This window comes from Sinohyriopsis cumingii, chromosome 2, assembly GCF_028554795.1.
Source record: "Sinohyriopsis cumingii isolate HCF-2022 chromosome 2, ASM2855479v2, whole genome shotgun sequence".
NCBI lineage: Eukaryota > Metazoa > Mollusca > Bivalvia > Unionida > Unionidae > Sinohyriopsis > Sinohyriopsis cumingii.
The window spans coordinates 10,752,329-10,780,050 of NC_142962.1; the positions used below are offsets into that span (position 1 = coordinate 10,752,329).

The 27,722-nt window shown below is 33.9% G+C and overlaps 1 protein-coding gene across 2 annotated transcripts; it reads left to right on the plus strand.

Moving 5' to 3' along the window:
• The first annotated feature begins 563 nt into the window (after positions 1-563).
• On the plus strand, positions 564-27,722 carry LOC149804334 (uncharacterized). Of its 2 annotated transcripts, none has more exons than XM_089938983.1 (5): positions 564-889; positions 18,469-18,597; positions 19,223-19,444; positions 20,023-20,202; positions 24,317-27,722. In XM_089938983.1, exons 3-5 carry the CDS (start codon positions 19,403-19,405, stop codon positions 24,398-24,400), a joined length of 306 nt encoding a protein of 101 aa, XP_089795109.1. In that variant the 5' UTR covers positions 564-889; positions 18,469-18,597; positions 19,223-19,402; the 3' UTR covers positions 24,401-27,722. The 2 variants fall into 2 exon arrangements, with proteins under 2 accessions (XP_089795109.1, XP_089795118.1); XM_089938992.1 differs by lacking the exon at positions 564-889 and adding an exon at positions 16,380-16,488.

The window sequence follows — 27,722 nt, forward strand, 5'->3', positions numbered from 1 at the left end:
AATTGACGTAGTATCACCAGTATAAGAACTTAATACTTCACAGATTCAGTTGTATTTATTAGTGACTCACATTAATGACGTCATCGTAAACGTGTATTCTATAAATAATAACTCGTTATGACGTAGTCTTCAGCATTTATTTCAAATACCTCGTTATGAAGTAGTCATGAGCATGCACTCTATACAAATATAGAAGATCTCAAATGGGTAATGATTTAATATTAAATTTATGAAACTCGTTGAATAATGTCCAGCTTTTCTCAAATGGGTAATGATATTAAATCATTACCCATTTGAGATTCTTTTTATCACATAGTTTTTATTTCAGTGGAACTTTTTTAGATAGAAATAAGAAAAAATAGTTTCGTTAATTCTGACAGCCGGTGCACCTTTCATTTGTTGAGCATAAAATATAATCCCAAAAAAGGTTGAACTAGTAAAAGCAGACTGCACTTTTTTACAAACTATAAATCAAAGAAAAAGCTTCCATCCGAATAAACAAAACATTTTATAACGACAAAATCATTTTTCAAAACAGAACGATCAATGCGATGTGATGCCACATTGTTTGATACGGTAAACAGTACTGCAGTAGGCGTAGAGTACATGTTTACCCTAAAATGTCACTTTCAGAACTAAACATTACATTGTTGCGATTTTTATGTGGAAATAGGATTACTGGATGCAGAAATTCCCACATTTACTGCAATGCATTAGTGACCGGATATTTGCAGTATTTGACTGGAACAATAGACCGTACAGAAAACGTAAACAAATTTCTTTTTGAGTCGGATTTGCATCCCATATATACTGCGTAAAGATGCTGTGGTTGGATAAAGTTCTGTCAGTTAGGAGACCCATTTATGTCAAAATTCTTCTGTGAACAGAGGTGAGTTTGTTTACTTCTATACGTTTACATTTAAACCACGCTTGTATATACGGTGGATTCTATATGTTACAGATATACCGCTCCCTCCCCCACCCCGCCATCAAATAAGCAATACCCTTAGTTTTACTTCTTATTGTTGTTCTTGTCTTGTAGTTTTGCGCCATTTTTTTCATTCTGATTTTATTATACATGACATAACAAACCCCTGTGGGGGTAACATATCCATGTTCAGGCAGCCTAGATAATATTTCCTCAATTTCCTTTCGCGAGTCGAGTTAAAAAAATGGCCGCCAAAAATGTTCATTCAAAACCAAACATTCCAGAAGGCGCGGTTATAAACGTTTTTCAACGATCCCAGCCAATCAGTAAAGAGAATACTGCACAATAATTTCATGGGCTTATTTGGACCAATCAGAATCACATAAAGTGATATTTTAACGTGTGGTAGTATCAAAAATATGAAACTGCACATACTATAGGAAAACTATGCCTACTATGTGATAAACCTCGTTATGACTAAGTAGTTTGTGATTAGCGTATAATCAATTTAAAATCATTGTGACTTCGTAAATCCAGTAAAACGTGAAGTTCAGTTCTTATAATTAAAGCTAATTATGCATATACTATTGAATTTCATGCCATAAATAGCAAACCACGTTGACTATTGTTTACAATGTCAAAACACACTAGAAGGTCACATCATTACCGAAGTATTTCCTTTATGGTGGCATGAACTGGTGATTTCTAGTTTTCCACATCACCTGTGCCTGTAGTCTCGAATGTACCAATGTGCCAGTGACTTGGAATGTGTTGATGTGCTAACAGTCTTTTGATGTATCACAATAATATATTCCAAAATGTCCTCGTCTGTATTGACAATAATTTCAATCTGATGATTTAGTCCAAAAATATTACTTAGCACTTTGTATTTCCAGCAAATAATTTAAATAAATAAATCCCCTTCTGTTAAAAACTGAACATAACAATAAGATTGATTCCACTTCGGATGTTAAGGCAGGAATTCGTTATTTTTTTCAAGTAAACAATATTGATATAAAAAGGTAAGACACAATAATAGAGCCAGGATTTAGGTCAATCTCCTCTCCAAAAGATTCAACGTTTTCGACAAGTTTAGGAGTTTCCAAGTGAAAAAGTAGTATCCTACATTCAGTTAGATGTAGACATGTTTATCACTATTAATAATGACTTGATTATTTAATCTTTAATCATAGAGAAATATTAACTATGTATTATGTTGTTTACAAAATAAATGTCACTGGTCTGGTAGACTATTAACTTGGTTTTGAACTAAGATCAATTACGAAATATACATTTACATAATATATAATCACTGAGAAATATAAAATCATTGAGAAACATAGAATCATTGAGAAAAGCCAGAAAGCAATACAAATTAAACAACAATACTCAAAGACGGATTAAACAGATTAAGCACGTAGAATTAAATGGGCATGTAATAAAAATAGCAAATCAGCCAGCCTAACACCTGCCAGTGCAACTGACATGTTTATTGACGAGTTGGCATGTCGATATTCTCGGTTAAATTGTGTTCTCTACTTACTCGATATGTAAATTGCTGACGACTACTGCTTAAATAATTTTGTTTATTTTTAAATGAAATATAAACTTTGCGTGTCAGAACGGCTACGGTTGCTAGACATGTGTACCAGTGTGGGACCAAAGTCGATACCCAGTTTGGCATTGATGTTAACAAATACAGAGATCAAACTGAAATTCATAACATGGAAATATTATATTTCAAAATAAAATGAACAAAACGCATACTTTTGTTTGAGTAATTTAGCAATTTTAATGTACTGTATGTTTCTGCAATGAAAATCCTTCCCCAAAATATATTAGTTTGTTAAAATATATAAGTTTTAATTTCGATTGCCCATCCTTTTTGGCAAGACATTTGCCTTTTCATTTGAACAGCAAGACCAATTCCTTTCCCAAAAATAAGCTTGTTTCCGATCAGAGAAAAACTTACTAATTATCGAGGTTCGTTTTTTTTTTTTTTTACATTTTGTCCTAGCTAAGGTGGACTAAATATAACAATAATGAAAAACATAGCTATTATTCGGTGACCCCGTTTTAATTATCACCTAAGTGCAGGTGATAAATTCAGAAGTGACACTTAAAATTAAAAAGCCACCTATGTTAATGCAATAATTATTTTACCACTTGCCATACAAATGCAGGTATAGCAGTGAATACCCCAAAAAGCAGGCCGCAATAAATGTGCGCATAATTGGTGCTTTGTGTTCTTTGGCACAGCCGCACAAGTAGGCTATTTAGTGACAAAACCATTCGAGTAAATTGCCTTACGCAAGGATACATCTCACTAGCCGAGCCAGGCTGATCTGATGGTAGGATTCAAGCCCGCACCCTTTCGGTCGCTGGTAGGATTCAAGCCCGCACCCTTTCGGTCGCAAGTTCGGCACGGTAACTACTGAGCCAAAGCGGCTCCTGCCTGGGTCGCCTCTTTCGACATTTTGGAGGGAGCATCTGCACAGAGAAAAGGGGAACAGCTTAAGCAATAACAGAGATTTCTGCTCATGGTTCGATTACAAATGCATTATGATTCAAGACAGCAGAAGAAAGATAATCTTTCGATCTGCCATTTCTCTACTTCTTATAAAAAAGATATAGTAAATCGACTTCTTTGATTAAAAATTGTTTTCCTTTCACTCCAAAAAAATGAAGATAGCAATAATTCGCAATAGCTTTTCTTATCTTGAGTTTTTTAATCGCACAATAAAACATTTCCCTGGCGTTCCCGATAGCAAGAAAAATAATACGATTGTATGAAGGTTTTTATTTCAGATTTTTCGCCCGCAATTTACATTTGCCGAAGAGATATTTTGTTTTTAATTATAGCGTCAGATGTTTTCACATACAATAGAAATGATGCGAAAATAAAGTTCCTAATGTAATACCAGTTGCGCAAAAGTGTCAAGAGAAACTTAAATAATTCACTAGTTATTATTCACCACATTATTAGCCTATATTCTCTGTGTAATTCATTAACATCATCAGACTTGTGACAGAACAAATAAAATAAATTAAACGCACTGAACTCATTAACCTTGTTTCGTTGCCGTCGTGTTTACTCTTCACTGGCTGACTATCGCATCCGATTTCCACTGACGGTTAGTCCGGAGTTTTAATATTTCCATCAACAATTATTCTTTTTTATTTAGGGCTGTTCCCAATAATATATTTCATTACAACACACGATGACCACGCTATTCTAAATTCTTCATTAGAAACAGTACAATAACACATTAGTGACAAAGACCATTGTTTTCTTTTCTTCTGCAAGTCAACTTCCACCAATATTGAAAATAAAAGTCTGTAAACGTTACAGATAATATCAATAATATAAATACGTCCTTGAAAGTGTTCACATTGATCCACAATTACTTTTTTATTGGTCAGTAATGGTGACAATTAATATGACCAATAATATAGTCATACTTAATATGTCTTTGGTTTGATACACGCAAAACATACAGATTATTTTCGTCGGTCTAAACTACCGACACGTATACACATAAGAGGAAAGCTACACCTGTAACAGGCAATAGTATACCCCCAGTCCGGAGTATACCTGGGGTTAAAGCGGCCTAGGCTAGATTATACCCGGGTACATTATGGCCCGGGCCAATTTATACCCCTGGGGTATATTATGGACTCGGCCAATTCATACCCCTCAGGCCAAATTATACCCCCATGATATCAATAGTGTTGAGCGATATACACAAGAATTACTTAATTTTTGAACAGTTTATTGAGGATTCAGCTTTGTCAGGTAAGTTAAGTGACATATTTCAGACGTACTCGTAGTCTGTCAAGGTATATACATACAAGATAAGATTTTATATATATATATATATATATATATATATATATATATATATATATATATATATATATATATATATATATATATATGACTTGAAAGAAATCGTTCTGTCACAAAGTAGGAATTTTTATAAATGATATAATGATGATCGATGTATTGCATTATTTCAATTAAATTGTAACTTATGTATGTTCAACTGTGTTAGGCTGAGAGGAAAGGATGGACCTTCCATATTGTTTGCAACATATCAAAAGTAGGTATCCTTTCTTCTTAGAAACACGGAAAAGTGCTCTTAACATATCCAATGTGACACTAAGATAGTCTCTTAACATACGAACTTACATGATTTAAATTCATGTCTCACTGCCGTAGATTGTACTAGTATATTAGTCACAGTGGTGAGTGTTTTTGCGGTTTCGAAAGGGAGAGATGCCAGGCGTGTGAACATCTTTTCTGTGATGAAATCTGAGGCAACCTCCCAAACTTCCCGGCCACAAAGAATGAATGAATCACTTTACGGAAGTAAGCATAAGTCATTAACCCTATACACAGCTCATTACAACTCATTACTTAACAAATACGCATTACATTATGCGTTCCGTATAGACTTGGGAAATACACATCCAGCAAACACTACAGCTTTTGTCAGACTCACTAGGGTCTTCTAAATTTCATTTTAATTCTACACAATAACTGTCTGTTAACTTTTCCTACTAATTGAAGATGTTAAAAATGCCATGCTTCCAATACCTGCCTAGGTTACTTGTTTAAAAATTCAGACATTTGACGCAAAGTCACTTTCCCGGCTGCGTACAATACAATACAATACAATACAATACAATACAATACAATACAATACAATAAAACACAATACAATACAATACAATGTAGTGCAGTGCAATGCAATGCAGTGCAGCACAATATTATACAATGCAATGTAGTGTAGTGCAGTGCAACACAACACAACGCAACACAACACAACACAATATATATATATATATATATATATATATATATATATATATATATATATATATATATATATATATATAAACAGTGTAGAAAACAATCAATTGTGGCTCATTTAAGATAGAAAACAATCAATCGTGGTTCAGTTAGAAACACTAGGATAAAATATAAAGAATTTTTAAACTCTAGTTAGCTGAGTCAATTGAGTTTGATGTATTGATTTACTATTCGTTTCCCTAATTTACTTTTAACAAGTAAATTGAAAGAACGATAACCTTTGTTCAGATACTAGTTAACTTATTCAGCCTTAAGGGTTCCAATTATGCCGTTAATAATTAGAGGTCAATTGGTGCCCAAAACAAAATTCCCTTTGTGCTTATTAACACTTCCTCTTGGTGAGTCAACGTTCCAGCTTGATTCTCACACCCATGCATATCGATGCTTTGCTGAATGACGGATTGCCTATGCTTTCCCTGATAGCGTACCCTATTTTCTTTAATACCAAACTATACAATAAATCCATCAGTCGTAAAACAACAATATTACCAAATGAAATATGGTTATCCATGTACAAAGCATCATAATGCTTGTTTTTAACAAGCATGAAAAGAGTATCAACGTGCATAAGCAACAATTCAGCCCTGAAAATTATAGGTTATATTGCCATTATAAAGTATGTAAAGAAACAAATAAATGTAATAAGCGTATGAAACTTCTATTTTATAGAATGTACTTAGTCTGACATGAAGTCGATAAATCTTATTATAGCGTACATGGTAAATACAGTCCAACAGGTATGGTATATATGCACTGGCAATTATATGGACAGACAGAAGGAGCGTGGTAAATATGCACTGGCAATTTTATGGACAGATAGAAGGAGCGTGGTAAATATGCACTGGCAACTCTATGGATAGATAGAAGGAGCGATTTGAAGATTTAACACGGTTCACAACAAAACAAAACTTCGTTAAACTCAGGTTGTAAAGGTTACCACATATGAATTATATAAGAAAAAGAATGTATGATGTTATTACAAAATGCTTAACAGGGATTACAAGATTGGGGAAAAAAAAACACCTGCAATTATTTCTTATGCATCATTCGTTTCCTGTATTCATTAATTGATTATATCTATAAAGGTTAGTCCTGGAAGTGTAAAAACGAGGTATAAATGTTCGTCTTTCTTCGTGAAAATAAGAACATTTTAGAAGATAGTGACATTCATCCTTTTGAGATTGACAGAGTGTGCAATATTTCTTGAGACTGACAGAGTGTGCAACAACTCTCGTTATAGGGAGCATTAAACCCATCTACCAGTTTCAACGGGAAACGCAGGATTTGCAGTTCTAAACTTGATTACATTTTTAGATGTATTATTTGGAAATGTGAAATAGATCTTTCCTAAATCCAAGCTAGTTTTAAATAACCTGTAATTAAGACCTCTAGAGGACGTATTGATGTTATCGTGACGTACTGATGTTATCATGACGTATTGATGTTATCATGACGTATTGATGTTATCGTGACGTATTGATGTTATCGTGACGTACTGATGTTATCATGACGTATTGATGTTATCATGACGTATTGATGTTATCATGACGTATTGATGTTATCGTGACGTATTGATGTTATCGTTACGTATTGATGTTATCATGACGTATTGATGTTATCGTGACGTATTGATGCTATCATGACGTATTGATGTTATCGTGACGTATTGATGTTAGCTGCCCAAGCTTTTAAGTATTGATCTTTTATTCGTTGTTCTACCGAAGTTGTTAGCCATTTAACCGACACAAAACTTTGATTTCTGTGTGTTTGTGTGTGTGCGTGAGAGAGGTAGAGAGAGAGAGAGATTGGATTTTTAACGTAGCTGTACAAAATATTCAGTCATATCGCTACCATGTCTATATTGTGGCAGTTTATAGTGATGTCTTGCACTTGGGCATCATGCCACAGACATTTAGCATCATGTCCCACCCAGTCACATTATCCTGACGCCAGACTGACCAGTCCTAACACTAACCTCTTAATGATGAGCACCTAGTGAGGCAGATGTTAGTACCATTTTTATAAGTCTTTGGTATGACTCGGCCGGGGTTCGAACCCGCGACCTCCCGCATCTGAGGCAAACGCTCTGACCACTAGACCACCGGAGCGGTCTTGATTTCTTTATACGTAGCTTAACCCAACATCAGCTATACTTATTTACTTCAAATAACCATTTATTGTCATAGGAATTATCAGCAAAGTGTTTGTGTAAGATTGAATACATATGATAAGATATTTTTTCACAACTACTAACCAGTTTAGCCCAATAGTTTATCATGCGATTTTTAATGTTGATAATTACGGGGGAACGACCAAGTTTTTCGTATACCATATAGAGAAGGGTCCATTTTCGGACATTCAATAGGCTTATGAGGAAAATAGACCAGTTCTTTTTTTATTACTATATAAAGTTTTAAAAATCCACACATTTCACAAGCACGCGTTAAAATCAGTATAATGGTTTGATCGAACAGTTTCGGCTGACAATCAATCGTCAAATGTAAATTGTATATACACTTTTCTTTTTAAGTGAATGCATACCTAAATTATCTATGGATACTAGATTATTCAGGGCGCTTGAGAACTTTCCATTCCTGTGAAATATAAGACCTAAGTAATTATATTCATCGATGACATCAATATCGGCATTGCTTATCTTAAATTTATATATATGCTTTTTTAAACCCAAAACGGTAATTTTTGTTTTCCCTATATTTATTGTAAGCTTCCAATTATCATAATATCTACTAAACATATCAGGATTATACTGCACAGTTAGCAGGATTATCTACGACAAGTATAGTGTCATCAGCGTATAAAAGCAGCATAACGTTTTAACATATTTACAAAGTCAGTATGTTTGGTGGGTACAGCGCATCTTCTGCACCCATTTACTAATAAAAAATATTCCAGGTTATTTAGGAAAAAGGAGATCAATAATGGAGATAAATTTTATCATTGTCATAACATTTTCTTCACTCGAGAAAAAATACCCCAGCAACAACAACAACAACAACAACAACATAATAATAATAATAATAATAATAATAATAATAATAATAATAATAATAATAATAAACAACTTTAACGAGGATAACACATTTGGTCATGACTAACCCATCTGCCGTGTGGTCCTCAATTGTTGTAATTAGCTATGTTAGAAGGGAAGAAGAAAAAAAAGAAGGAAAAAAAAAAGAAAAAACACCCCAAAAAAAAGCAAAATCATACACATGATCAGGTATCGTCGGACACTCATTCATGCGTATTTAACATGAATGAACATGTGTGACTATACTGGAAAACATATACACATATGAATAATATTGTATACAGAGGTACATATATTTCAGCATGAGTCGTACATATTGTATATACTTATATCAAATAAGACCTGGACATATTATTTATGGAAATAATGATACAGTTTTCTATTTAGAGGTTTTAATGTCATTCCAGCTGGTCTAGAAAGAATTTCTTTAATGATATTTTAAAAGAAGCAAGGGAAGTTGAATTACGTATCCTCATTGGTAAGGAATTCCATACAGTAGGTGCTGATACAGTAAATGAGCGTTTGTAATGATTGGTTTTCGACCAAGGAATCTGGAGATCGTTGTTAGTCGTCGATCGGAGATTACGCTCAGTATTCGATGATCTTAGTTCAATTATGTTGGAGATAATACTCTGGAGAAAGACCTTTTAAAGACTTGTATGTCATGATTCCTTTAAAATAAAGAATACGTTTTTGTATGGGTAGCCATTGCAGACGTGAAAACAGAATATTCGAGGGAGTCATAATGGGAAGTTTCAGTTCTATTCGTGCTGCCCTTTTCTGGAGTTTGTCATTTCTAGACAGATTATATAATTGGATGTGTTTCCCCATATGGTACAGCCGTAATCTATCAGTGGTTGTATATATCCCGATAAATAAAGCTCAAGTGATTGGGGAGGTCCATTATTTACACAGACACATGATTTCATATCATTATAAAAACTTATTTAACATTAATTTAAAACATTTTCATCGACTAATTGCATAGTTATAAACAACATAGATAACTGGGGCTATCGAAGGGATCATAAATAAGTGCCTATTATCGCTTAATTATAGACACTTATGCAATTGATGTGCACAGTGAAACTTCTCTACTTACACATATTTTCGATTCATGAAGTTCATAATGACATAATTTACGGATGAATCCAGTAATATGGATAACATAAAAGACAATACAGTAATGGTTTAATACTTGATTGGTAAGTTCAACCCATCATGCGGTTGTTTTGTATGTTTTGTTGTAGATTTTGAAAAAATAAATAATTGTTTCAGAAAAGCGTTCTTTTCATTCCTTCATTCCTTTAATAACACAGAGCTTCAGGTACCCGGCAGAGTATTAGGAGAAAATCCAAAACAATTGTGATTTTCAGAATCGAAACAAGCTTCTGGGTCCTTTTTTTAAAGACGTAAAAACAAGAACATTTCTTTAACAGTATATTTGCAGATATACCTACGTCACGTCACAATTTCCAGTCACAACAGATCGCTTCTATTTTCAGCTGGGGGTGATAAGCTATTCATCATCATGGCCACCCACCCTTATATAGGTCTAAACCGCCAATAATTAGCCTAATATAGATATAATAATTAAACAATATAAAGAACAATGTAAAGACTGCTTTCATGTGTATTAGCAAATCCATATCTTAAGTGCCCCACTCACCCACCCATCCCAACGACTTAATTCAGCCCATGTTTCCAGTTCCCCCATCAGCCCCATTTCCCCAGTCTTGTTTGAGTTTTTCCTATATGTGAGTCCTTGATCTCTCCAAACCTCCATCCACCACTCTTTGAATAAAAATTCTCCAATAGTGTTAGTCATTTTATAACTCAATCAAATTCTGAATTTTAGTTGAATGAATAAATAAATCCGAATGTCCAGGCAAATGAAAACATTCATCCAGATCCTGAAAAATGAAAGACCCTGAGAAATGGCTGCAACCTGGCCCCAGAAATAATAGGCCTATAACAAAGGATTAACTTTCCACATAGCTTGATGACATTTTCTACTTCATGGTTTCATTTGGAAAGAAAGAAACTTTACAATTTGCAGAAATCACAAGTCAGGTAATTTATCTGAAACAGGAATGTTCTTGCCATTGTTGAGGTGTTGGTTGTTGTTGTGGGGTTTAACGCCATTTTTCAGCACATGATAGGCTATACATGGCGGCCAGTATTAATGGTGGAGGAAGAACCCGGGAAAACTGGCAAGCTTTCGCACATACCCACATTGGCTGAATCCAAGACTCGAACCCACGCAGACAGAGGTGAGATGGCAGTGATCCATAACGGAGAGCGCTTTAGACCACTCGGCCACTCGGGGCCCCTTGAGGTGTTGGGAATTCGATGTAGGAAAAGTCCTGGTGATTACTAGTATATGGAAAACATTTATTGAGGTGCCAGAAAACTTACCCAATGGCCATTTCGCCGACTTGACATCTTGCGGAAGACAAACTTGTCAATATCCTAAATCTAGTCGATCAACAAACTCACAGATGCGACACTTCCCTGAGAGACAAACAGTGAGTGACTTTCTTTTCACGTTCAAGTGATCGTAAATAAATGTTTCAGACTCAGTTACATGCACGAGCAATATCGGTCAGCTCTCTCTTTACTTACATACCATTGACGTTTACTGAGCATACATCCAATTGAAAAGTTCCATTATGTCAATGAAACTTACTTAGCACCTCTCTATCTCTGTACCTAACACCAATTTAAGGGCCCCGGCTGTTGCCTAGCTTTAATGTTTACACAGTATTACTTAATAAAGGTAATCGCGATGGAGACAGTATTATTTGTTTTTTTTTTTAACAGAGTTAATCACGATGGATCCAGCATTATTTAATACGGGTAATCACAAAGGATCCAGCATTATTTAATACGGGTAATCACAAAGGAGACATTACTATTGAATATAGGTAATCACGACTGAGACAAAACTGACAACGTGGGCTAAAATGTTGAGAATATAAAAGGTAATAGTGAGCTTTGATTACTCTAGAAGTATTGATTTTTAGATTTAGCTTAAGTCTAGATGCAAGCTTACGTTTAATGCAGGAAGTAAGTGTGTAAAATTTTACAATATTTGTGCCATTAGTAAAAATTTCCATGTTAGGTTTGTATTAATCTCGTTTCAAACCTCCGTATGCTAAAAATGTTTGAAACTTTTTCTCTTAAACGTTTTTTTAAAGCCTCTTATACTGCCATTTTAATTTACCTGACTCTATCTCACCTGCTTTATTTATCCTTTGAATGTAAGCAATTGAGACATTTCTTCAAACATTGTGAGGAATTAGTGACGGACACTACTTTTTAAATGAGATGTAATTGATACCTTGAACAATACAGTCAGTTAATTTAAAAGTACTCACACAATGTAGCAACGTAGTAGCATTAGTAGTATGTCAAAAGCGGTTCCGAACACAGTGAAACATTTTCAGGCACGGCCGAAACCATTGTTTACGTAACGGCTTTTTTACATAAAGAAACATGGCAGTGAGCTCGAAACCGACTAAAAGCACAATTGTCAAAACTTTATTCAAAATGTCACAATGAACCTGTTTCACTGTGTTCGGAAATGCTTTTTAACATACTACTGCCGATGCTTTCTTTATAATTTAGGAAACATGTTTTGAGATTGTGGGGAAAATTTATTTTATCTGCTTTCTGAGGGCTACAGTTACGTGAATGTGTCAAGCTTACAATTGCAATGAAGTTTAATACTATAAATTTTTATCACTATGATATTAAATAGATTATTTGGTAGAAAATCTGTTATATTCTAAATATTCTTCCCTTTATAAGTACCAATTGATGTTCCTCATTTCGGGGTTTTTGTTTTGTTTTGTGTTGTTGTTTGGGGGTTTTTTGGGGAGGGGGAATTTTTTTACCCTGTTGTAAACACCCACGATATTTTTAAGTAAAATAATGAAACCTAATCTCTCTAAACGTAAGTTCTATGTATTTATTTCATATTTATCTATATTATATGCTATTTTATGTTACCTAGAAATTAATACAATACAAGCGTGGCTGTGGTGTGTGCGTGCGTGCGTGCGTGCGTGCGTGTGTGTGTGTGTGTGTGTGTGTGTGTGCGTGTGTGTGTGTGTGTGTGTGAGCATGTGAGATGAATATGCTTTGGTATTCATCCTTAATAAAGTCTTTGACTTATTATCACTGATTAGTCAATATTTGTCGCCAGCGTAAATACTTAATCAAGGAATATCAATTGTTCATGAAACCCGTCTCTTGCCATGCAACGATTCATTCGATAAAAAAATTAAAATTCGAGAGATACAACAGTAAAATTGGACTTGAAACAAGTGCTTCCATGTTGTTCCTTAAAGATTTTTATGTATGGGGTGGGGCGTGGAGTACGCTGTAATATGTATAATAATTTTGATTATGTTTCAGGCGACTTTTAGAAGTTTTCGATGCAGGTCGTTGAGGTTCTTAATCCTCCTCCCCCCAAAAAAAAAACCAAAAAAAAAAAAAAAAACTAAGTGAATGAACAGTCCAGTAAATCTATGCCGGATTAGAATATACCTATTTTGTCTCTTATCAAGTCCTAATGGGTACAGTTTCATCTAAATATCCTGCATTCATCATTTATAGTCAATAATTCAGTCATGCAAACGAATACCAGATGAAGAGAGAAGGGGTGATTTAACAATTATGGCAGTTGTAATTGTTACACACGTCCACCTGTCCATGTTATCGCCAAACAAATCAATAAAATTCCTAACACGTTATTTAAACAATCAGGATGTGATTGATTTCTGTAGCTGTCATCCACTAGCCTGACCATTTATCACATTTTCACCATGAACATTTTTATAAAAATAACAGTAATTTGATAATGGTGATAATGAATTTTATAGATTGATTGATCAATAATTTCGCTGTTACAACGATCTGTCTACCTTTATTTATCGTGCACTTATTCTAAACAGTGTGCAAAATACTTAATAAAACTATATACCTCATAACCCTCTCGCTGTCGTCAACCTTTCTGGCCCGATTTGAATGTCATTTGTAGGTACGTGTTTTTATACGCTCTTTGAGAAATTAGGTTAGTACTATCGTCATTGCATGAGTGCTTGTGTACGTGCTCCATAAGTTATGTACCCTAAAATCTTTTAAATTGTCAAAGCTACTGTTTGAATTTTTAGAGCAAGAATTAAACTTTTTCGTAGATATGTAGAACAGTTACATAATTTCGAGTATTTACCTGATTCAGTTGTGTTTTAGAGGGCAGTGGTTGAAAGCGGCAGCGGACGTGTGAACAACCATTAATAACGTGGCGATAACTTTATTTTCGGATGTAACAGTTGTAAACGTAGTATGGTTCCTGTCTTTGTTCAGTCCTGTGTTTTGAACTAGATTTTAAGCAACCTTGATAGCTTTAAGATTTATTCAGTAGAAAGGAAATGGTTATATTTTCATATATTTGCGTAAAGAAGTAACGAATGGTGATTGTTTATTGCAATTGTTCGTGGATAAATATCGTTGCATAAAGGCTTGTAAGGTTTAATATATCATTTGTTGTAGCTAAAAGCATGCTTTTCTTTAATGGATTAGTAACTGACCAATATTTTACTCTTTTTTTCTAGTTAGCGACATTCGCTTTTGTAAATCTTGCTTATTTCTTTCTGTTTGTTTGTTTGTCTGTTTTTTTGCTTGATTTCTTCATTCTTTTTTCTTCATAGTTTAAGCAGCATGACACAAGCACAATATAATTTCGGAAATAAGGTAGCAAAGGTGACTTTTGTAATGTTGAAAGATTTTCATTTAATTTTCAGCGTAATAGCCCCTCCCCCACCCCTCAATCCCTCCCAACACGCACGCACACACACACAAGAAAAGAAAGAGAAAATTATACTGTATGTCCTTTTCGCTAATAACACACGGATATTCACACCAAGTAATTGCAATAACTCATTACTCTTATGCAAAACTGTCAGCTGATGGGTCCAAATGCTCACGTGACTAATTGCTACACAGATGATTCGCGGCAGCAACTTTGAGGACACACCTCAAAAGCAGTAACAGTGTCCTGTTAATGATCGCTTCGTTTAGATCCTGTTAGGAAACAAAAGAAATGAGTCATGATTTAACAGGGAGATTGATTTTATTAATCAATATGAGTGTCAAACATGACAATCATAGAGATTTGTTAGTAAATGCCTCCATCGGTTTCCAAAGTCATGGTACACTCTGTGGTGAAGTCTTTGAGCATTGAATGATGCATGTATTATTTAGTGTAATCGCGCATTTTTAATTAGTGTAAAAATGCATTTACTAATTAGTATAGTCATGAAATGTAATCAAATGTAATGTTTAAAAAGAGGTTTAACTCAAAATATTCGGACAATCATCGGGTATTACAAAAGAATTAGATGTATTAATTCTTGATTGGAATAATATCCTTTCATCTGAAAAGGGCATAGCTTGTATTTGAAAGGCACATTTTAAATTGAAATGTTTGGTCTGTACAATACACTACACGGAAGATAAGAAGGAAACTAAATACAAGGATATTGAATTTCGTTCACTCTAAACGTATGTGAGGAGTGCTTTAGAAATAATATTATGTTCCTTAACACTCAGTTGTATATTGGTTTTTAATTATCTCATTTTGGATGTGTTTACACGTAAGCGCAGACTAAATTTTCTAACCTGCATGAAATCTAAATGCTTAATAGTTGTCGAAAAGAAATATCATTTTTATTGCCATTCCTGTACAATGTAAAGTTAAAGTTTCGTAACATAATATCACTTTTTTATGTATATAATATTTATCTTTGTGTGTGCGAGTGTGCGTTCATTGGTTATTTTGTATTCTGTCATCCATTGTCTGCCATCTACCCAGATATTATGAAGTCCTCTCTCTCTCTCTCTCTCTCTTTACCTATCAATCTATCTATCTCTGTCTGTCTGTCTGTATGTCTGTCTATCTATCTATCTCTCTGTCTGTGTCTATCTCCTACCTACCTACCTATCTATCTATCTATTTATCTATCTATCTATCTATCTATCTAACTATCTATCTATCTATCTATCTATCTATCTATCTATCTACCTACCTATCTATCTATCTATCTAATCTATCTATCTATCTATCTATCTATCTATCTATCTATCTATCTATCTATCTATCTATCTACCTACCTACCTACCTACCTACCTACCTAATACTAAATGAGTTACAGCTAATACTAAATGAGTTACAGCTATATAACTGCAATTTAAAATTGTACGATCCGATAGGCCAGTTACTGGGCTTTATGTTGGCTGAGTCATGCGCAGTATAGCGCGTCGCTCCTTTGACGTAATATAATGTATCACATGCGTTTGAATAATGTTCCCACTTGTATTCATTCTCCGTGTCTATGGAAACAGTCCATAAAAATATGACTGTCTACGTATCTGTATCTTTATAAATATATGAATGCCTCTCTCTTTATATATATATAGATGAAACAATTCTCAATCTAAATCCGTTTATTTTAGGAGCATACTCATATCACTGGGATAGAATGTTGGCCACAGGAGACTATTGATATCAAATAATGGGATAGAATGTTTGCCACAGGAGCCTGTTCATATCGCATAGTGTAACAGAATGTACGCCATATTTTATTCGAACCCTCTGCTGTAATGAAACAAAGTTAATTTTGATGTATTTACCTAATCATCCTACCTTTAAATTCGTTTTATTTCCAAATTTCAGTCAAGTAAACAATTAACGATGAATGTTATCAATATTGTGATAACAGATTTGTATAATATTTTTATATAGTTTTGTAACTCGCCCAAATATCATCCAGATATCACCGCCTCTTCGTAAATCGTATATTACAATGGATGATGACTATCCTAGGGATGGCCATTTGCCCATAGATTACTGGGAAGTCGTAGTTCTACTACTTGCTAACTGGGACTAATTTTTCTAGAGACACAAATATCATAAACATGTAGCCTAAATTACTGAAATATGTCAAGAATTTTTCTGAACGTACAAAATCAATTAAAATCCATTCTTCCCTAAAGCGAAACAATCATAAATTTGTTCATGAGGTTCGCATAATATTTTTTTAAAAATACTTTGGGGTCATGGGGATTGAAAACAGGAAAAAGTGTAGAAAAATTTAAAACAATTCTTTTTTTCTGTGTATTCACGTATTTATGTATTTATTGATTTATTCATGTGTTCGTATGTGGAATTGACTTCTTACTTTTTCTTTTGTTTGTTCGCTGTTCGTTTGTTTTGTTTTATACATTATATCAAGTCTAGCATTTTGCCAAACATGTTCATTTTTGGGGGTAGGTGGGTTGGGATTGGGTGTGTGTTGTTGTTGTTATGACTGATACTCAACGAATAAATGTTGTCTCTTTGAAGGACTCTCCACATCCTACTGTATAAATGGTACATGAATTAAGCAACCGCAAATCTTTTCCAAAGCCTGGCACAGTCAAAGTTTACTGAAGTTCAGTGCATTGGATTGTGGTTTATTCAGTTGTATTCAAAGGTAAAAGCTGATATACGTTTTACCTTCTGGGGAGTAAGATGAGCAATTTCAGTCAGGCCTGACCTCTCCTGTTACCAACAATTGAAAAAATAGTCAATATATGGAGTGTTCTTTGCAATGTCAAACGAAGCGTGACATTCAATATATAAATTGAACCCTGCACTGAAAATATTCACTGATGTTATTCATTTGAGATAAGTAAACTTTTTAAAAAATAAATGGAAAGTCAGGGGTGAAAGTGAGGTTAATCACACAAACGCATAGACACAATATCAAAACAACCTAATATAGATATCAAACGACATAGACTGTATTTGTTTATTTATTTGACTTGTGTGTGTTTATTATTACAAAAAATAGCCCGCTATCAGCTCATACATTTGTCGTTTAGATGAAAGAGTGGTTTTCATGCTCGATAATGAGTAATGACGTTGTGACACTCGAGTCACACAGGTATGCCTACTTCCCTTAAACTGGTCATGCCTTGAGTTTTTGAGTGAAGCCCCGATGTACATTTTTACACACACACACACAAAATAAAAAAATAAAAACAATTGAAGAGAAGTACCTGTTAAAGCTGGGAGGAAAAGGCATGGCTTATTGAAATTACGTGTAAAATATTGTAACGATTTTGAATCTCATCTGCCTTTCTTTGCAACAGTATACGAAATTAGATGTTGCACCCCTTTTTGGAGACTAAATAACAAATACAAAATTTCAGCTAAAATACTAAGTGATTTATATTAATAAAGATTAGCCTCTTCAAGACATTGACGATAGACATCCACTTATTAAATGTGATGATATCGCAATATTATCATTTGTTTCTTTCTTTTTTTTTTTTTTTTCTTCTATAACTTGTGTACTTCGAATCGACCGGTCACAACACTTGCCATGTTCAACACATTCACATTAGTGGTCTGTTTTCGAAATTATTACACGCGACTCGCAATTTCCTTAGTGCAATACAGACAACACTTAATAATTATATGTAAACTTCATCATCATCATCATCATCATCATTAAATTCTAATGTTATTTTTTTGTTTTATTTTATTATTTTATTTTGTTACAGCGCAGATAATGGATTGTGCTGATAGAATTATTTAGATTATCATCCACTCGAAAGAAAAAATGGTGAAGAAAGAAAACCCCCACAGAACAGCTCCTTATGGAAACTCAACATCGTTATTAACATGTTCAGGTAGAGTAGACGTATTTTACTTCAAAAACGTGAACAGTTTTTCGTCAAGATTTCAGTAGTATTGGCCAGACAAATCTTGGAGAAAAAAAGTTCCCAGCTTCTTCACGCAAAAAGGACACTAGTTGCGAAATAAAAACTTTCGTCAAAATCTTTCTTCATTAAAAATTACTGCGTTTTTGAAGCAAAGAACCATTGGTATTCACGTGTCATGGAGTAAGTATCCACATGCAGAAGTGTTGACGATATTCTGTTCTTCTGACTGAATTGTTATATTTGGCCTCCCAAGAAGGGTAAAACTTCGAAAATTTAAATTGATCTTTAAGAATCTAGGTCATTGAAGTTTATGTAATGCAAGTGAATTTGTGTCTTTTTATGTGTTAAAACTGTCCATGAGATTTGTGTAAAATGCAAGTATTCTATACTTTATTGAATTCGCACTTTTTCGAAAAAAAAATAGACTCAATGCAGATAATATTCCGTATAAGTTAGCATTATCAGGAAGCTTGCTTAACGGCAGAGGACTCAGTACAAACAGGGGTGGGGGTGGGTTTGCTTTTTCCCCGTCTTACATGGCCGAAGGGCTGAAAATAACGTAAATCCAAAAACCAATCATCTCTTCCTTCAGGTTCGTAGTGAAGTCAGCCAGCAACACACTAACGATGGAGTAAGTCACATTGATACGACTGCTGCATCTGGTTGGATAAAAACTACTGTTGTGATAGTAGTACCCGCAGATCAGGCCATCAAGACCCTAGATAGGGCTTTAGCCGATAACTGGAGCTTGAGGACAGGAGATCAAAGAACTATGTTGCTGCTAGTGTGCGAGTCTAGCACCGAGCGAATGAAGGTACGATGGCAACGAGATAGTAAGAAAGAACTAGATATAATAGGTAAAAATTTAAGAGGATTAGTTCCATTTGGATTTCTTTTAGGGTTTAACGTCATTTTTCAGCACATGACACATGACGCCCAATATCCAGCCTATGACTGTATGCATATATTAATTCTGAATGTCCATCCCAATGACTGTATGACTATATTGACGCCCAATACATATCCCTATGACTGTATGACTATATTGACGCCCAATACCTATCCCTATGACTGTATGACTATATTGACGCCCAATATACAGCCCTATGCCTGTATGTATATACTGACGCCCAAGACATAACCCTATGACTGTATGTACATATTCCTGCAATGTGATGGAGATATTATGCCGTTTTATCAGGACATAATAACTAAAGTTAGTTAAAAGTACTATTATGTTTGGAAATACGATGGGTGGGTGGTACTTTACAAAAAAATTTCTTCCGCTTGCATATTATATATCCTAAATTCTTCCGTAATATTTAGTTCGGTACTTACTCATGCCTCATTACGTCTGATGATACTAATATTAGTCATGACTCTTGTTTACAGTTTTCGATAAGGGATGAGATCCGGCGTGAGAAAGTCTTCTTCTTAACGAAGTCTGGGGAAGCATCGCAAACACATCGACTACAAAGAATGATTAAACCACTATACGGAAGTCGATACCGGACATATGTCACTTTCCTGGCGAACAATTCATCACTTACCATGAGACTGCAACTTATACATGTGAGATACACGCTGTTCTATGGAAGTTGTTATAATTGCGTTGGTTAAGATGACTAGCCATTATGTTTTTTTTTTGCTGTTTTGTTTATTTTGATTTGTTTATTATAAATCTGTTCTAATTCGAATTTACCGTGCATTTTTCAATTTTAAAATATATGAATACCTAAACAAAAACCTCGTTAGTAAAGACGATTACAAATTAAATTATATATTTCAAAAAAATCAATAGATTATTCAGTCTTTCTTGGGAATTTCAAACTTGTTGCTGGTACCATGGATCGTAAATTCAAATACAAATATTTAATATCACGTTTCTTAAGGGATTTTGGAACAATCAACATAGTCCAGTGTATCTTCATATGGCGACTCAGTATAGCATTTTTGTTTGACACACTCCACAGACTTTGATCCGCTGGGGCATTTGTTCAATGTAGCAAGTGTGAACCTGAACTCACAGTGCAGAACTAGTATTAGAGTGATCTAAGCGCTTCCGGGTCACAACGGTCCTTTTCTCAAACTCATACATAAAACACAATTTATATCAAAAGAAATATAAACACATCAAGAACACAATGAAAATACACAGCTCTACCATGTATTCCATGTACGTATGTTGTTTCAAAAAGAAAAATTGAATTCAATTATATGAATCGTTAATGCAGAGCCTAAACAAGCGAAGTAAGGCCGCCAGAAAGGTCATAAACTATCTGCACTTCTGTCGTGATCTTTAAAGGATGCTTACATGTTAAACCGAAAAATATGTTTAATTAGTCCTTGAACATATAAGGATCTTTAAGCAACATTTAAATAATAAATTTAAACAAATAATTCATGTTTAGGAATGATTATCTGACATATTTAGGAACCAGTAGATAAAGAAAAAATTACATGTATTTGCAATAAACGTTTCTTTACCTTCGACTTTATGCAATTATTCTTGTTTTCTTTGAGGAGAGTTTAACTGATTTGACAAAATGGATCATCAAGTAAGAAAAATATCGTCTTTTACTATTCTGGAACTGGATTTGAAATCAAATAATAATGATAATAATAATAATAATAATAATAATAATAATAATAATAATAATAGTTGTTAACAAGAAACATACTGTATTTCTGCTGTCACTATTGATAATTTGACTCAAATTAACCTTAAACTAGTTTGATTTTCTTTTTGTGCTGTATTTACACGTCTTCATAATTTTTTCAAATAACACATAAAACAAAACAAAACAAAACAAAATATCTCCAAAAGGAGACCCAAAAACAAAACAGCCGGAGCTTTACTTTTATGATAAGCGGACCTTCACACTAAATAATTTCAATACCCATGCGTAGAACTGTGTTAACTGATGGATCCGAATGTTGTTATGTGTTTAATTGCTACACAGATAAACTAGACGCACACTTTTAATTCCCATTCAGTACACGCGAATGTAGTCGCAATCTATTTTGGAGTAATTTTCTTCTCGTTTTTTTTTTTATGCTGATTCTTGGCGTGGATTTCGGCATTCTAGACATTGATCTACAGTACGTTGTTTATTATTTCGGACAGGATTCTTGTGATGTAGTTGTCCCGATGTATTTTGACGACATTGGACATTGAATAAACAGTTATTGATGCAAACCCGGAAGTTAAAATCTGTGACCCATGGCAGCTTCTCTTGTTTAAAGTTCAACCTCTGAAAGAGCTGGCTAACATAAGACAAGAACTTCACATTGAATTCATCTTTAAAGAAACTTTAGATCAACGTGTGATTGGCTAATATTTGGACACACTGGGAAGTTCAGAACTGAAAAATAATAACCAATCACCCTATAGCGTACTAGCCGTGTCGTGGTAGTTAACGATCGCTTTGTTTAGATCCTGTTAGTAAACTAATGAAATGAGTCCTGATTTAACAGGGAGATTGATTGTATTACACGGAATGAGTGTCACATATTAAAATCAAGATTTGTTGATAAATGCCTCCGTCGGTTCCCGTATTAAAGATACATTCTGTGGTAAAGGTTTGATGCATTAAAAGATGATGCAGTTTTTAATTCCGTAATAATGACATTTTATCAACAAGGGACTATAATCGAATGAATTTATTGTTTCTTTTTCTGTATTCGAATAATATAATATCGTTGCAAAGTTGTCACTTTTAAAGACCTTAACATTACTGTACATTCAAACAAAACTTTAATACTAAACGGTTTAGGCAGTAGACATAGATGAAAATATAAGAATGTAAGACACCCAATCTTTACTTTGATAAATCTAAATGAAGAGCAAATACAAAAATAATATTTTGTTGGATGACACTCTGGTGTATATTAACTATTCTATTATTTCAAACGTTTTCTTTTCGCGTAATCGGAGGATAAATTTCCTAACCTACAAGACACCTAAAATGTTTGACAGTTGTCGAAAATATTTGTATTAAATTGATATTATGGACATATCAGATGACCCTTAAATTTCATTAACCTAAAAGCTACGTACGTACCTACTTTTACCTACCTAATATTAAACGAGATTGCTGTACAATTACCTAACTCAGGGTCTTCACAAGATATTTTATACAACTGCAAATTGAAGTTACCACACTGTATTTTTGCTCAGTCATGTGCACTAATGCTTGTCGCGTCGTTGATAGTGTCATATACAACGCTTGCGTTTGAGTCATGTTGGCAATTGTATTGTATAAAAACAATCGATAAATACATGTCGACCTATCTATATATAAACTAAACTGAAAATGGAGGAAAGAAATTCACAATCTAAGTTTGATTGTTTGAGAAGCCTATTCATAATAAATAGTGGAATAGAATGTACGCCATATTTTATTGCAACCATTTGCTGTATTGAAATAATGTACTTTACAAATACACGTAGCTTTACAAGTGTCCTTTAAACAAGTTTTATTTATTAATTTGAAACAAATACACTCTTGATGATGAATGTGATCAATATATATATATATATATATATATATACATCTTAATGATTCTTTTTCAAAGGCAAATACAAATCTTAGACAAGATAAACAAATAAAACACAAAAACCGTTGGGTTTGCAAAACTCTATGTGGCTGTTTCTACAGGAATTAAAGCTTTAAATTTATTATGTTTCAGCTAGTTTATTTCAACTTGTTGCGGAAGCTGGAAAATATTTTTATTGACCTAGAAATCGATAAGCAATAACGACATCTGTTGTTTTATATAAATTTATTTAAGCGTAAATTATAACCCGGATATTTCATTGTCATAGTAGTAATTATAGGCTATTAAGCAAATTTAGATAATTATTTAAAAGAAAGTGTGTCGGCTGCAAAAGATAATTTTGTTTGAGTATGGCTGTCTTTTTCTAGCCTTCATGGTTTAAACCGCTTGGTTTCAGTGTTCTAAGGCGGCGTATCCAGTAAGATTCCTTTTCTTTCCTTAGCAATTGCAATAAATGTTATATCACTGAAAGTGTGGCCTGGGGAGGAGAAGTGTTCTGCGACCGGGCTTCTGTACAGTTTCTTTGTCATCCAATCAAATCTATGACGGTTGATCTTTTTGTGTAGATTTTCAGTTTCTCCGACATAGAAACTGTTTGGCTCGTTTTATTCTCTGTTTATCAGCTTCATTGGGTTGTGTCCAAAATCCTTTTGAAAATTTTTTCCCTTGTGGCTGAAAATTTCAATCTGCTTGTCATAAATATTGAAATTTTGCTTGTAATATAAAAACAAAGATCGAACTGAAACAATCCAAACAACCATTTCTATATATGATACACGAGTCACGCCACCGTAAATCCTTTCCAAAGTTGAACATAATGAAAGTTTGGAGAAGTTTTAGCACAAGTATAGCAGTGCGATTTATTTAAAGGGGAGATAATCCTAAAATTCCTTTCTTTTCTGTTTAAGACCTTTTAATATCAAATAGACTGAATGTGTAATTTTTTGTACTGTATATTGTATTATGAATTCTTATTTATTATAAATAAAACTGTTTAGCTTACCTCCATCCATCCACACACACACACACACACACACACATACATACCGGTACATATTATGTTATGTACAGGCATGCGTAATGTACATCCTTGTTGTCGCAATTAAATGTCTCATTTATTCTGTAGCTATTGAGGAGTTGTCGAAATCTGTGGGTTTGTATAACCAGGATACAGCTGTCATTGGTGGCATTGGTTGAGAGACGAAATTAGTTTACTCAGTGTGAGGGGCCAAAGGTTCTGGACCAACGGGTCTGTGGAACAGGGAAATCCTGGAGGGATCTTCTGCAGGCTGGAAGAAGCGGACGACACGAGGCGGTTCTTTAACCTTTGGTCGGGATCAGAAATATTTAAATGATCTCCTGGTATAAAATAAGGTCCTGAATCTAATGTCAATGTCATGTGACAATCAAACTAAAACAGCCCCCATATTCGGTAATGAGCAATACACTGTTCACACATCCATACTTGAGTCATATTGGTTGCCAATTTCTGTTGATATATCTATATATCAATGCTCTTTTAGATCCATATATCTGTGATATCTGTTAGATCCTTGTATCAGTCACATCTGTTCGATCTATACATAAGTCACACCCTTTTGATCCATATATTAATGATATTTATTAGATCCATATATCAGTCATATCGGTTGGAACCATATATCAGTCACATATGTTATTGTTAGATCCATATATCAATCACATTTGTTGGATCCATATAACAGTCATATCTTTTAGATCCATATAACAGTCATATCTTTTAGATCCATGTAACAGTCATATCTTTTAGATCCATATAACAGTCATATCTTTTAGATCCATATATCAGTCACATCTTTTAGATCCATATATCAGTCACATCTGTTAGATCCATATATAAATTACATTTGTTGGATCCATATATAAATTACATTTGTTGGATCCATATAACAGTCATATCTTTTAGACCCATATATCAGTTAAATCTGTTAGACCCTATATCAGTCATATCTGTTAGATCCATATATCAATCACATCTTTTAAATCGATATATCAGTCGCATATGTTAAATCCATATATCAGTCACACCTGTTGATAATTCCGTACATTGATGCCGTATTCATCTTCTTATCAGCCAACATATTCTTAAAACTGAATTTTACCATGCATTGAAATAACCCGAGGCTATATCACGAAATCATGACGTTATCAATTAAAAATACGATACCAGTTTGAAAAGGAAATTGGAAATACGTATGATTTTGATGCCCTTCACAGTCGTTCGTATACACATTGTCATATATCAGTTTTCATTGTTATGACGTGAACTACATCATTTTTTAATTAATTAATTAATTAATTTATTTTTTTAGCCAGTTTATTTATTTATTTAGCATAATTTTTTCTTATTATTGTAACTACTCGTCTGTCATGTCATCCATATGTCGTGAAATGATTTAGCAGTTTTCATATGTGAGACGTGAGATGTGTACATATTACCCATAATATGTTCATGCTTTGTGTTTCTTCACGACTGAGAAATCTCCTATTGAAACTGTGAGGAATGACACATCACCGGTCGGGTTTACTTGCAAAGTCTTTCTTAATAATGTCGAAAAAGTTTCTTTGAGAAAGAAAGTCAATTTTGCACCCCTTGGAGCATACTAAATAACTTTTAAGGAATTTTAAATAAACGCAATATGATTTGTATGAATTTACAAGGCCTACCTTACCTCTTCGGGACGTTAAATGTAAACATGTCTAATCAAGAATCATAGGAAGCTTTCGTCATTGACAGATAATAAAATCGTCAACACTTCGTTCTGCGCCCGAATTATTTGTGTCTTCCGTATGGCGCAAGCTATTATACACATTCATAAGAAGAATGCCGTGCGTCAAGGAGTAATACTAAAACCAACAAAGCGTTTGACTTTACATGATCAGTGACTTAATCACAATTAATATAACTTTAGGCTTAGGTTATAATCTAAAATTTCCGATAAATGGGTTTTCGCTTGGAATTCTGAAGTGGCGTTTTAGAGTTTTAGCAGAAATGAAAAAATAGAAACAAAATGGACAGAAAGAGTAAGGGGAGTGTCTTTTTGCTTCTAAACTTTCAATACCACCTCTAAAGATGGGTCTTATACTTTCTAAAGTTCGAAATTTTAAATTTATCTTTAAGGATCTAAGTTAGTGTATTGGTTGCTTTTACGTGTTAAACAGTCGATGGCATTTTGGTACATTTTAAGACTGGTATGTATTACATAACTCATACTTTTATAATACGTATAAAATTGACCATAATTAAATTAGAGCCAGACCATATTCCGAACAAATTAACATTATCAGGAATCTTGTTTAAGGACCAGGACCATATTATATTAGAAAGGTGAACAGTATACTATTTCTTCAATCTGAATTTACCTGTAGTCGAGAAAACTAACATATATCGTGGTTTGATTGGATGTTAGATGTTTGAAGCTACCTTGGGCCGACACGGTGATTGGCATGTGAGGCTTAACACCTAAATACCTGTCAATGTCAGTTTGATTGATACTTAGCCTTCTATTCAGTGCATCACAACATTGACCAATATGCACCTATCACACGTTGGTTGATAAGGTTAGGTAACTATGTTACACCGACTCGACCATACATAATGAAATACATGTATATAGCATATGTTACCTCCCCATAAAATTTTGGACTTCGGTTGTGAAGAAGATATTAATAGTCACAGTGTGGGTACGCATCGAATCAAATACCCATAGCGTGGGTACGCCGCAGATTGAACAAATACCCACTGTGTGGGTACGCCTCGAATTAAATAAATACCCACAGTGTGGGTACGCATCAGATTGAAAAAATATTGACGATATGGGGACACCTCGAATGAAAAGAAAATAAGTTTATTATTGTGTTAGACATTTGCGGATCTCTCTCCCTCTGTCTCTCTCTCTCTCTCTCTCTCTCTCTCTCTCTCTCTCTCTCTCTCTCTCTCTCTCTCTCTCTCTCTCTGTGCAGGGTTTAAATTTTGTCGTTTCCACAAAGAAATAAACTTTTGGTGAATGCACTTCAATGTTTGGTTCTCAGTTCAGTATGTGAACGATTTTCTCTTTATGTACAAGCGGGCGAAAGAGAGTACGAAATACTGTACAATTTATTACTAGAATGAAGTACTGTACAATTTATTACAAGTATGAAGTACTGTACAATTTATTACTAGTATGAAGTATTGTACAATTTATTACTAGTATGAAGTACTGTACAATTTATTACAAGTAGGAAGTACTGTACAATTTATTACAAGTAGGAAGTACTGTACAATTTATTAGTAATATATCATCATCGTCTGGTTGGTCCTAAATATAAAAGATAAAATTTATTCGTATTAAAATTTCAGAATGATATTGGCGTTAACATGAATGTAGACATTTTTTTATATATATCTAAGCCTATGAGAGACGATGCATCAGACAAGTTCCATGAATACACAGAAAGTCGGTGTCATTCCTCTAGCTACTATGCTCCTGTTATTTTTTCATGAATGATAT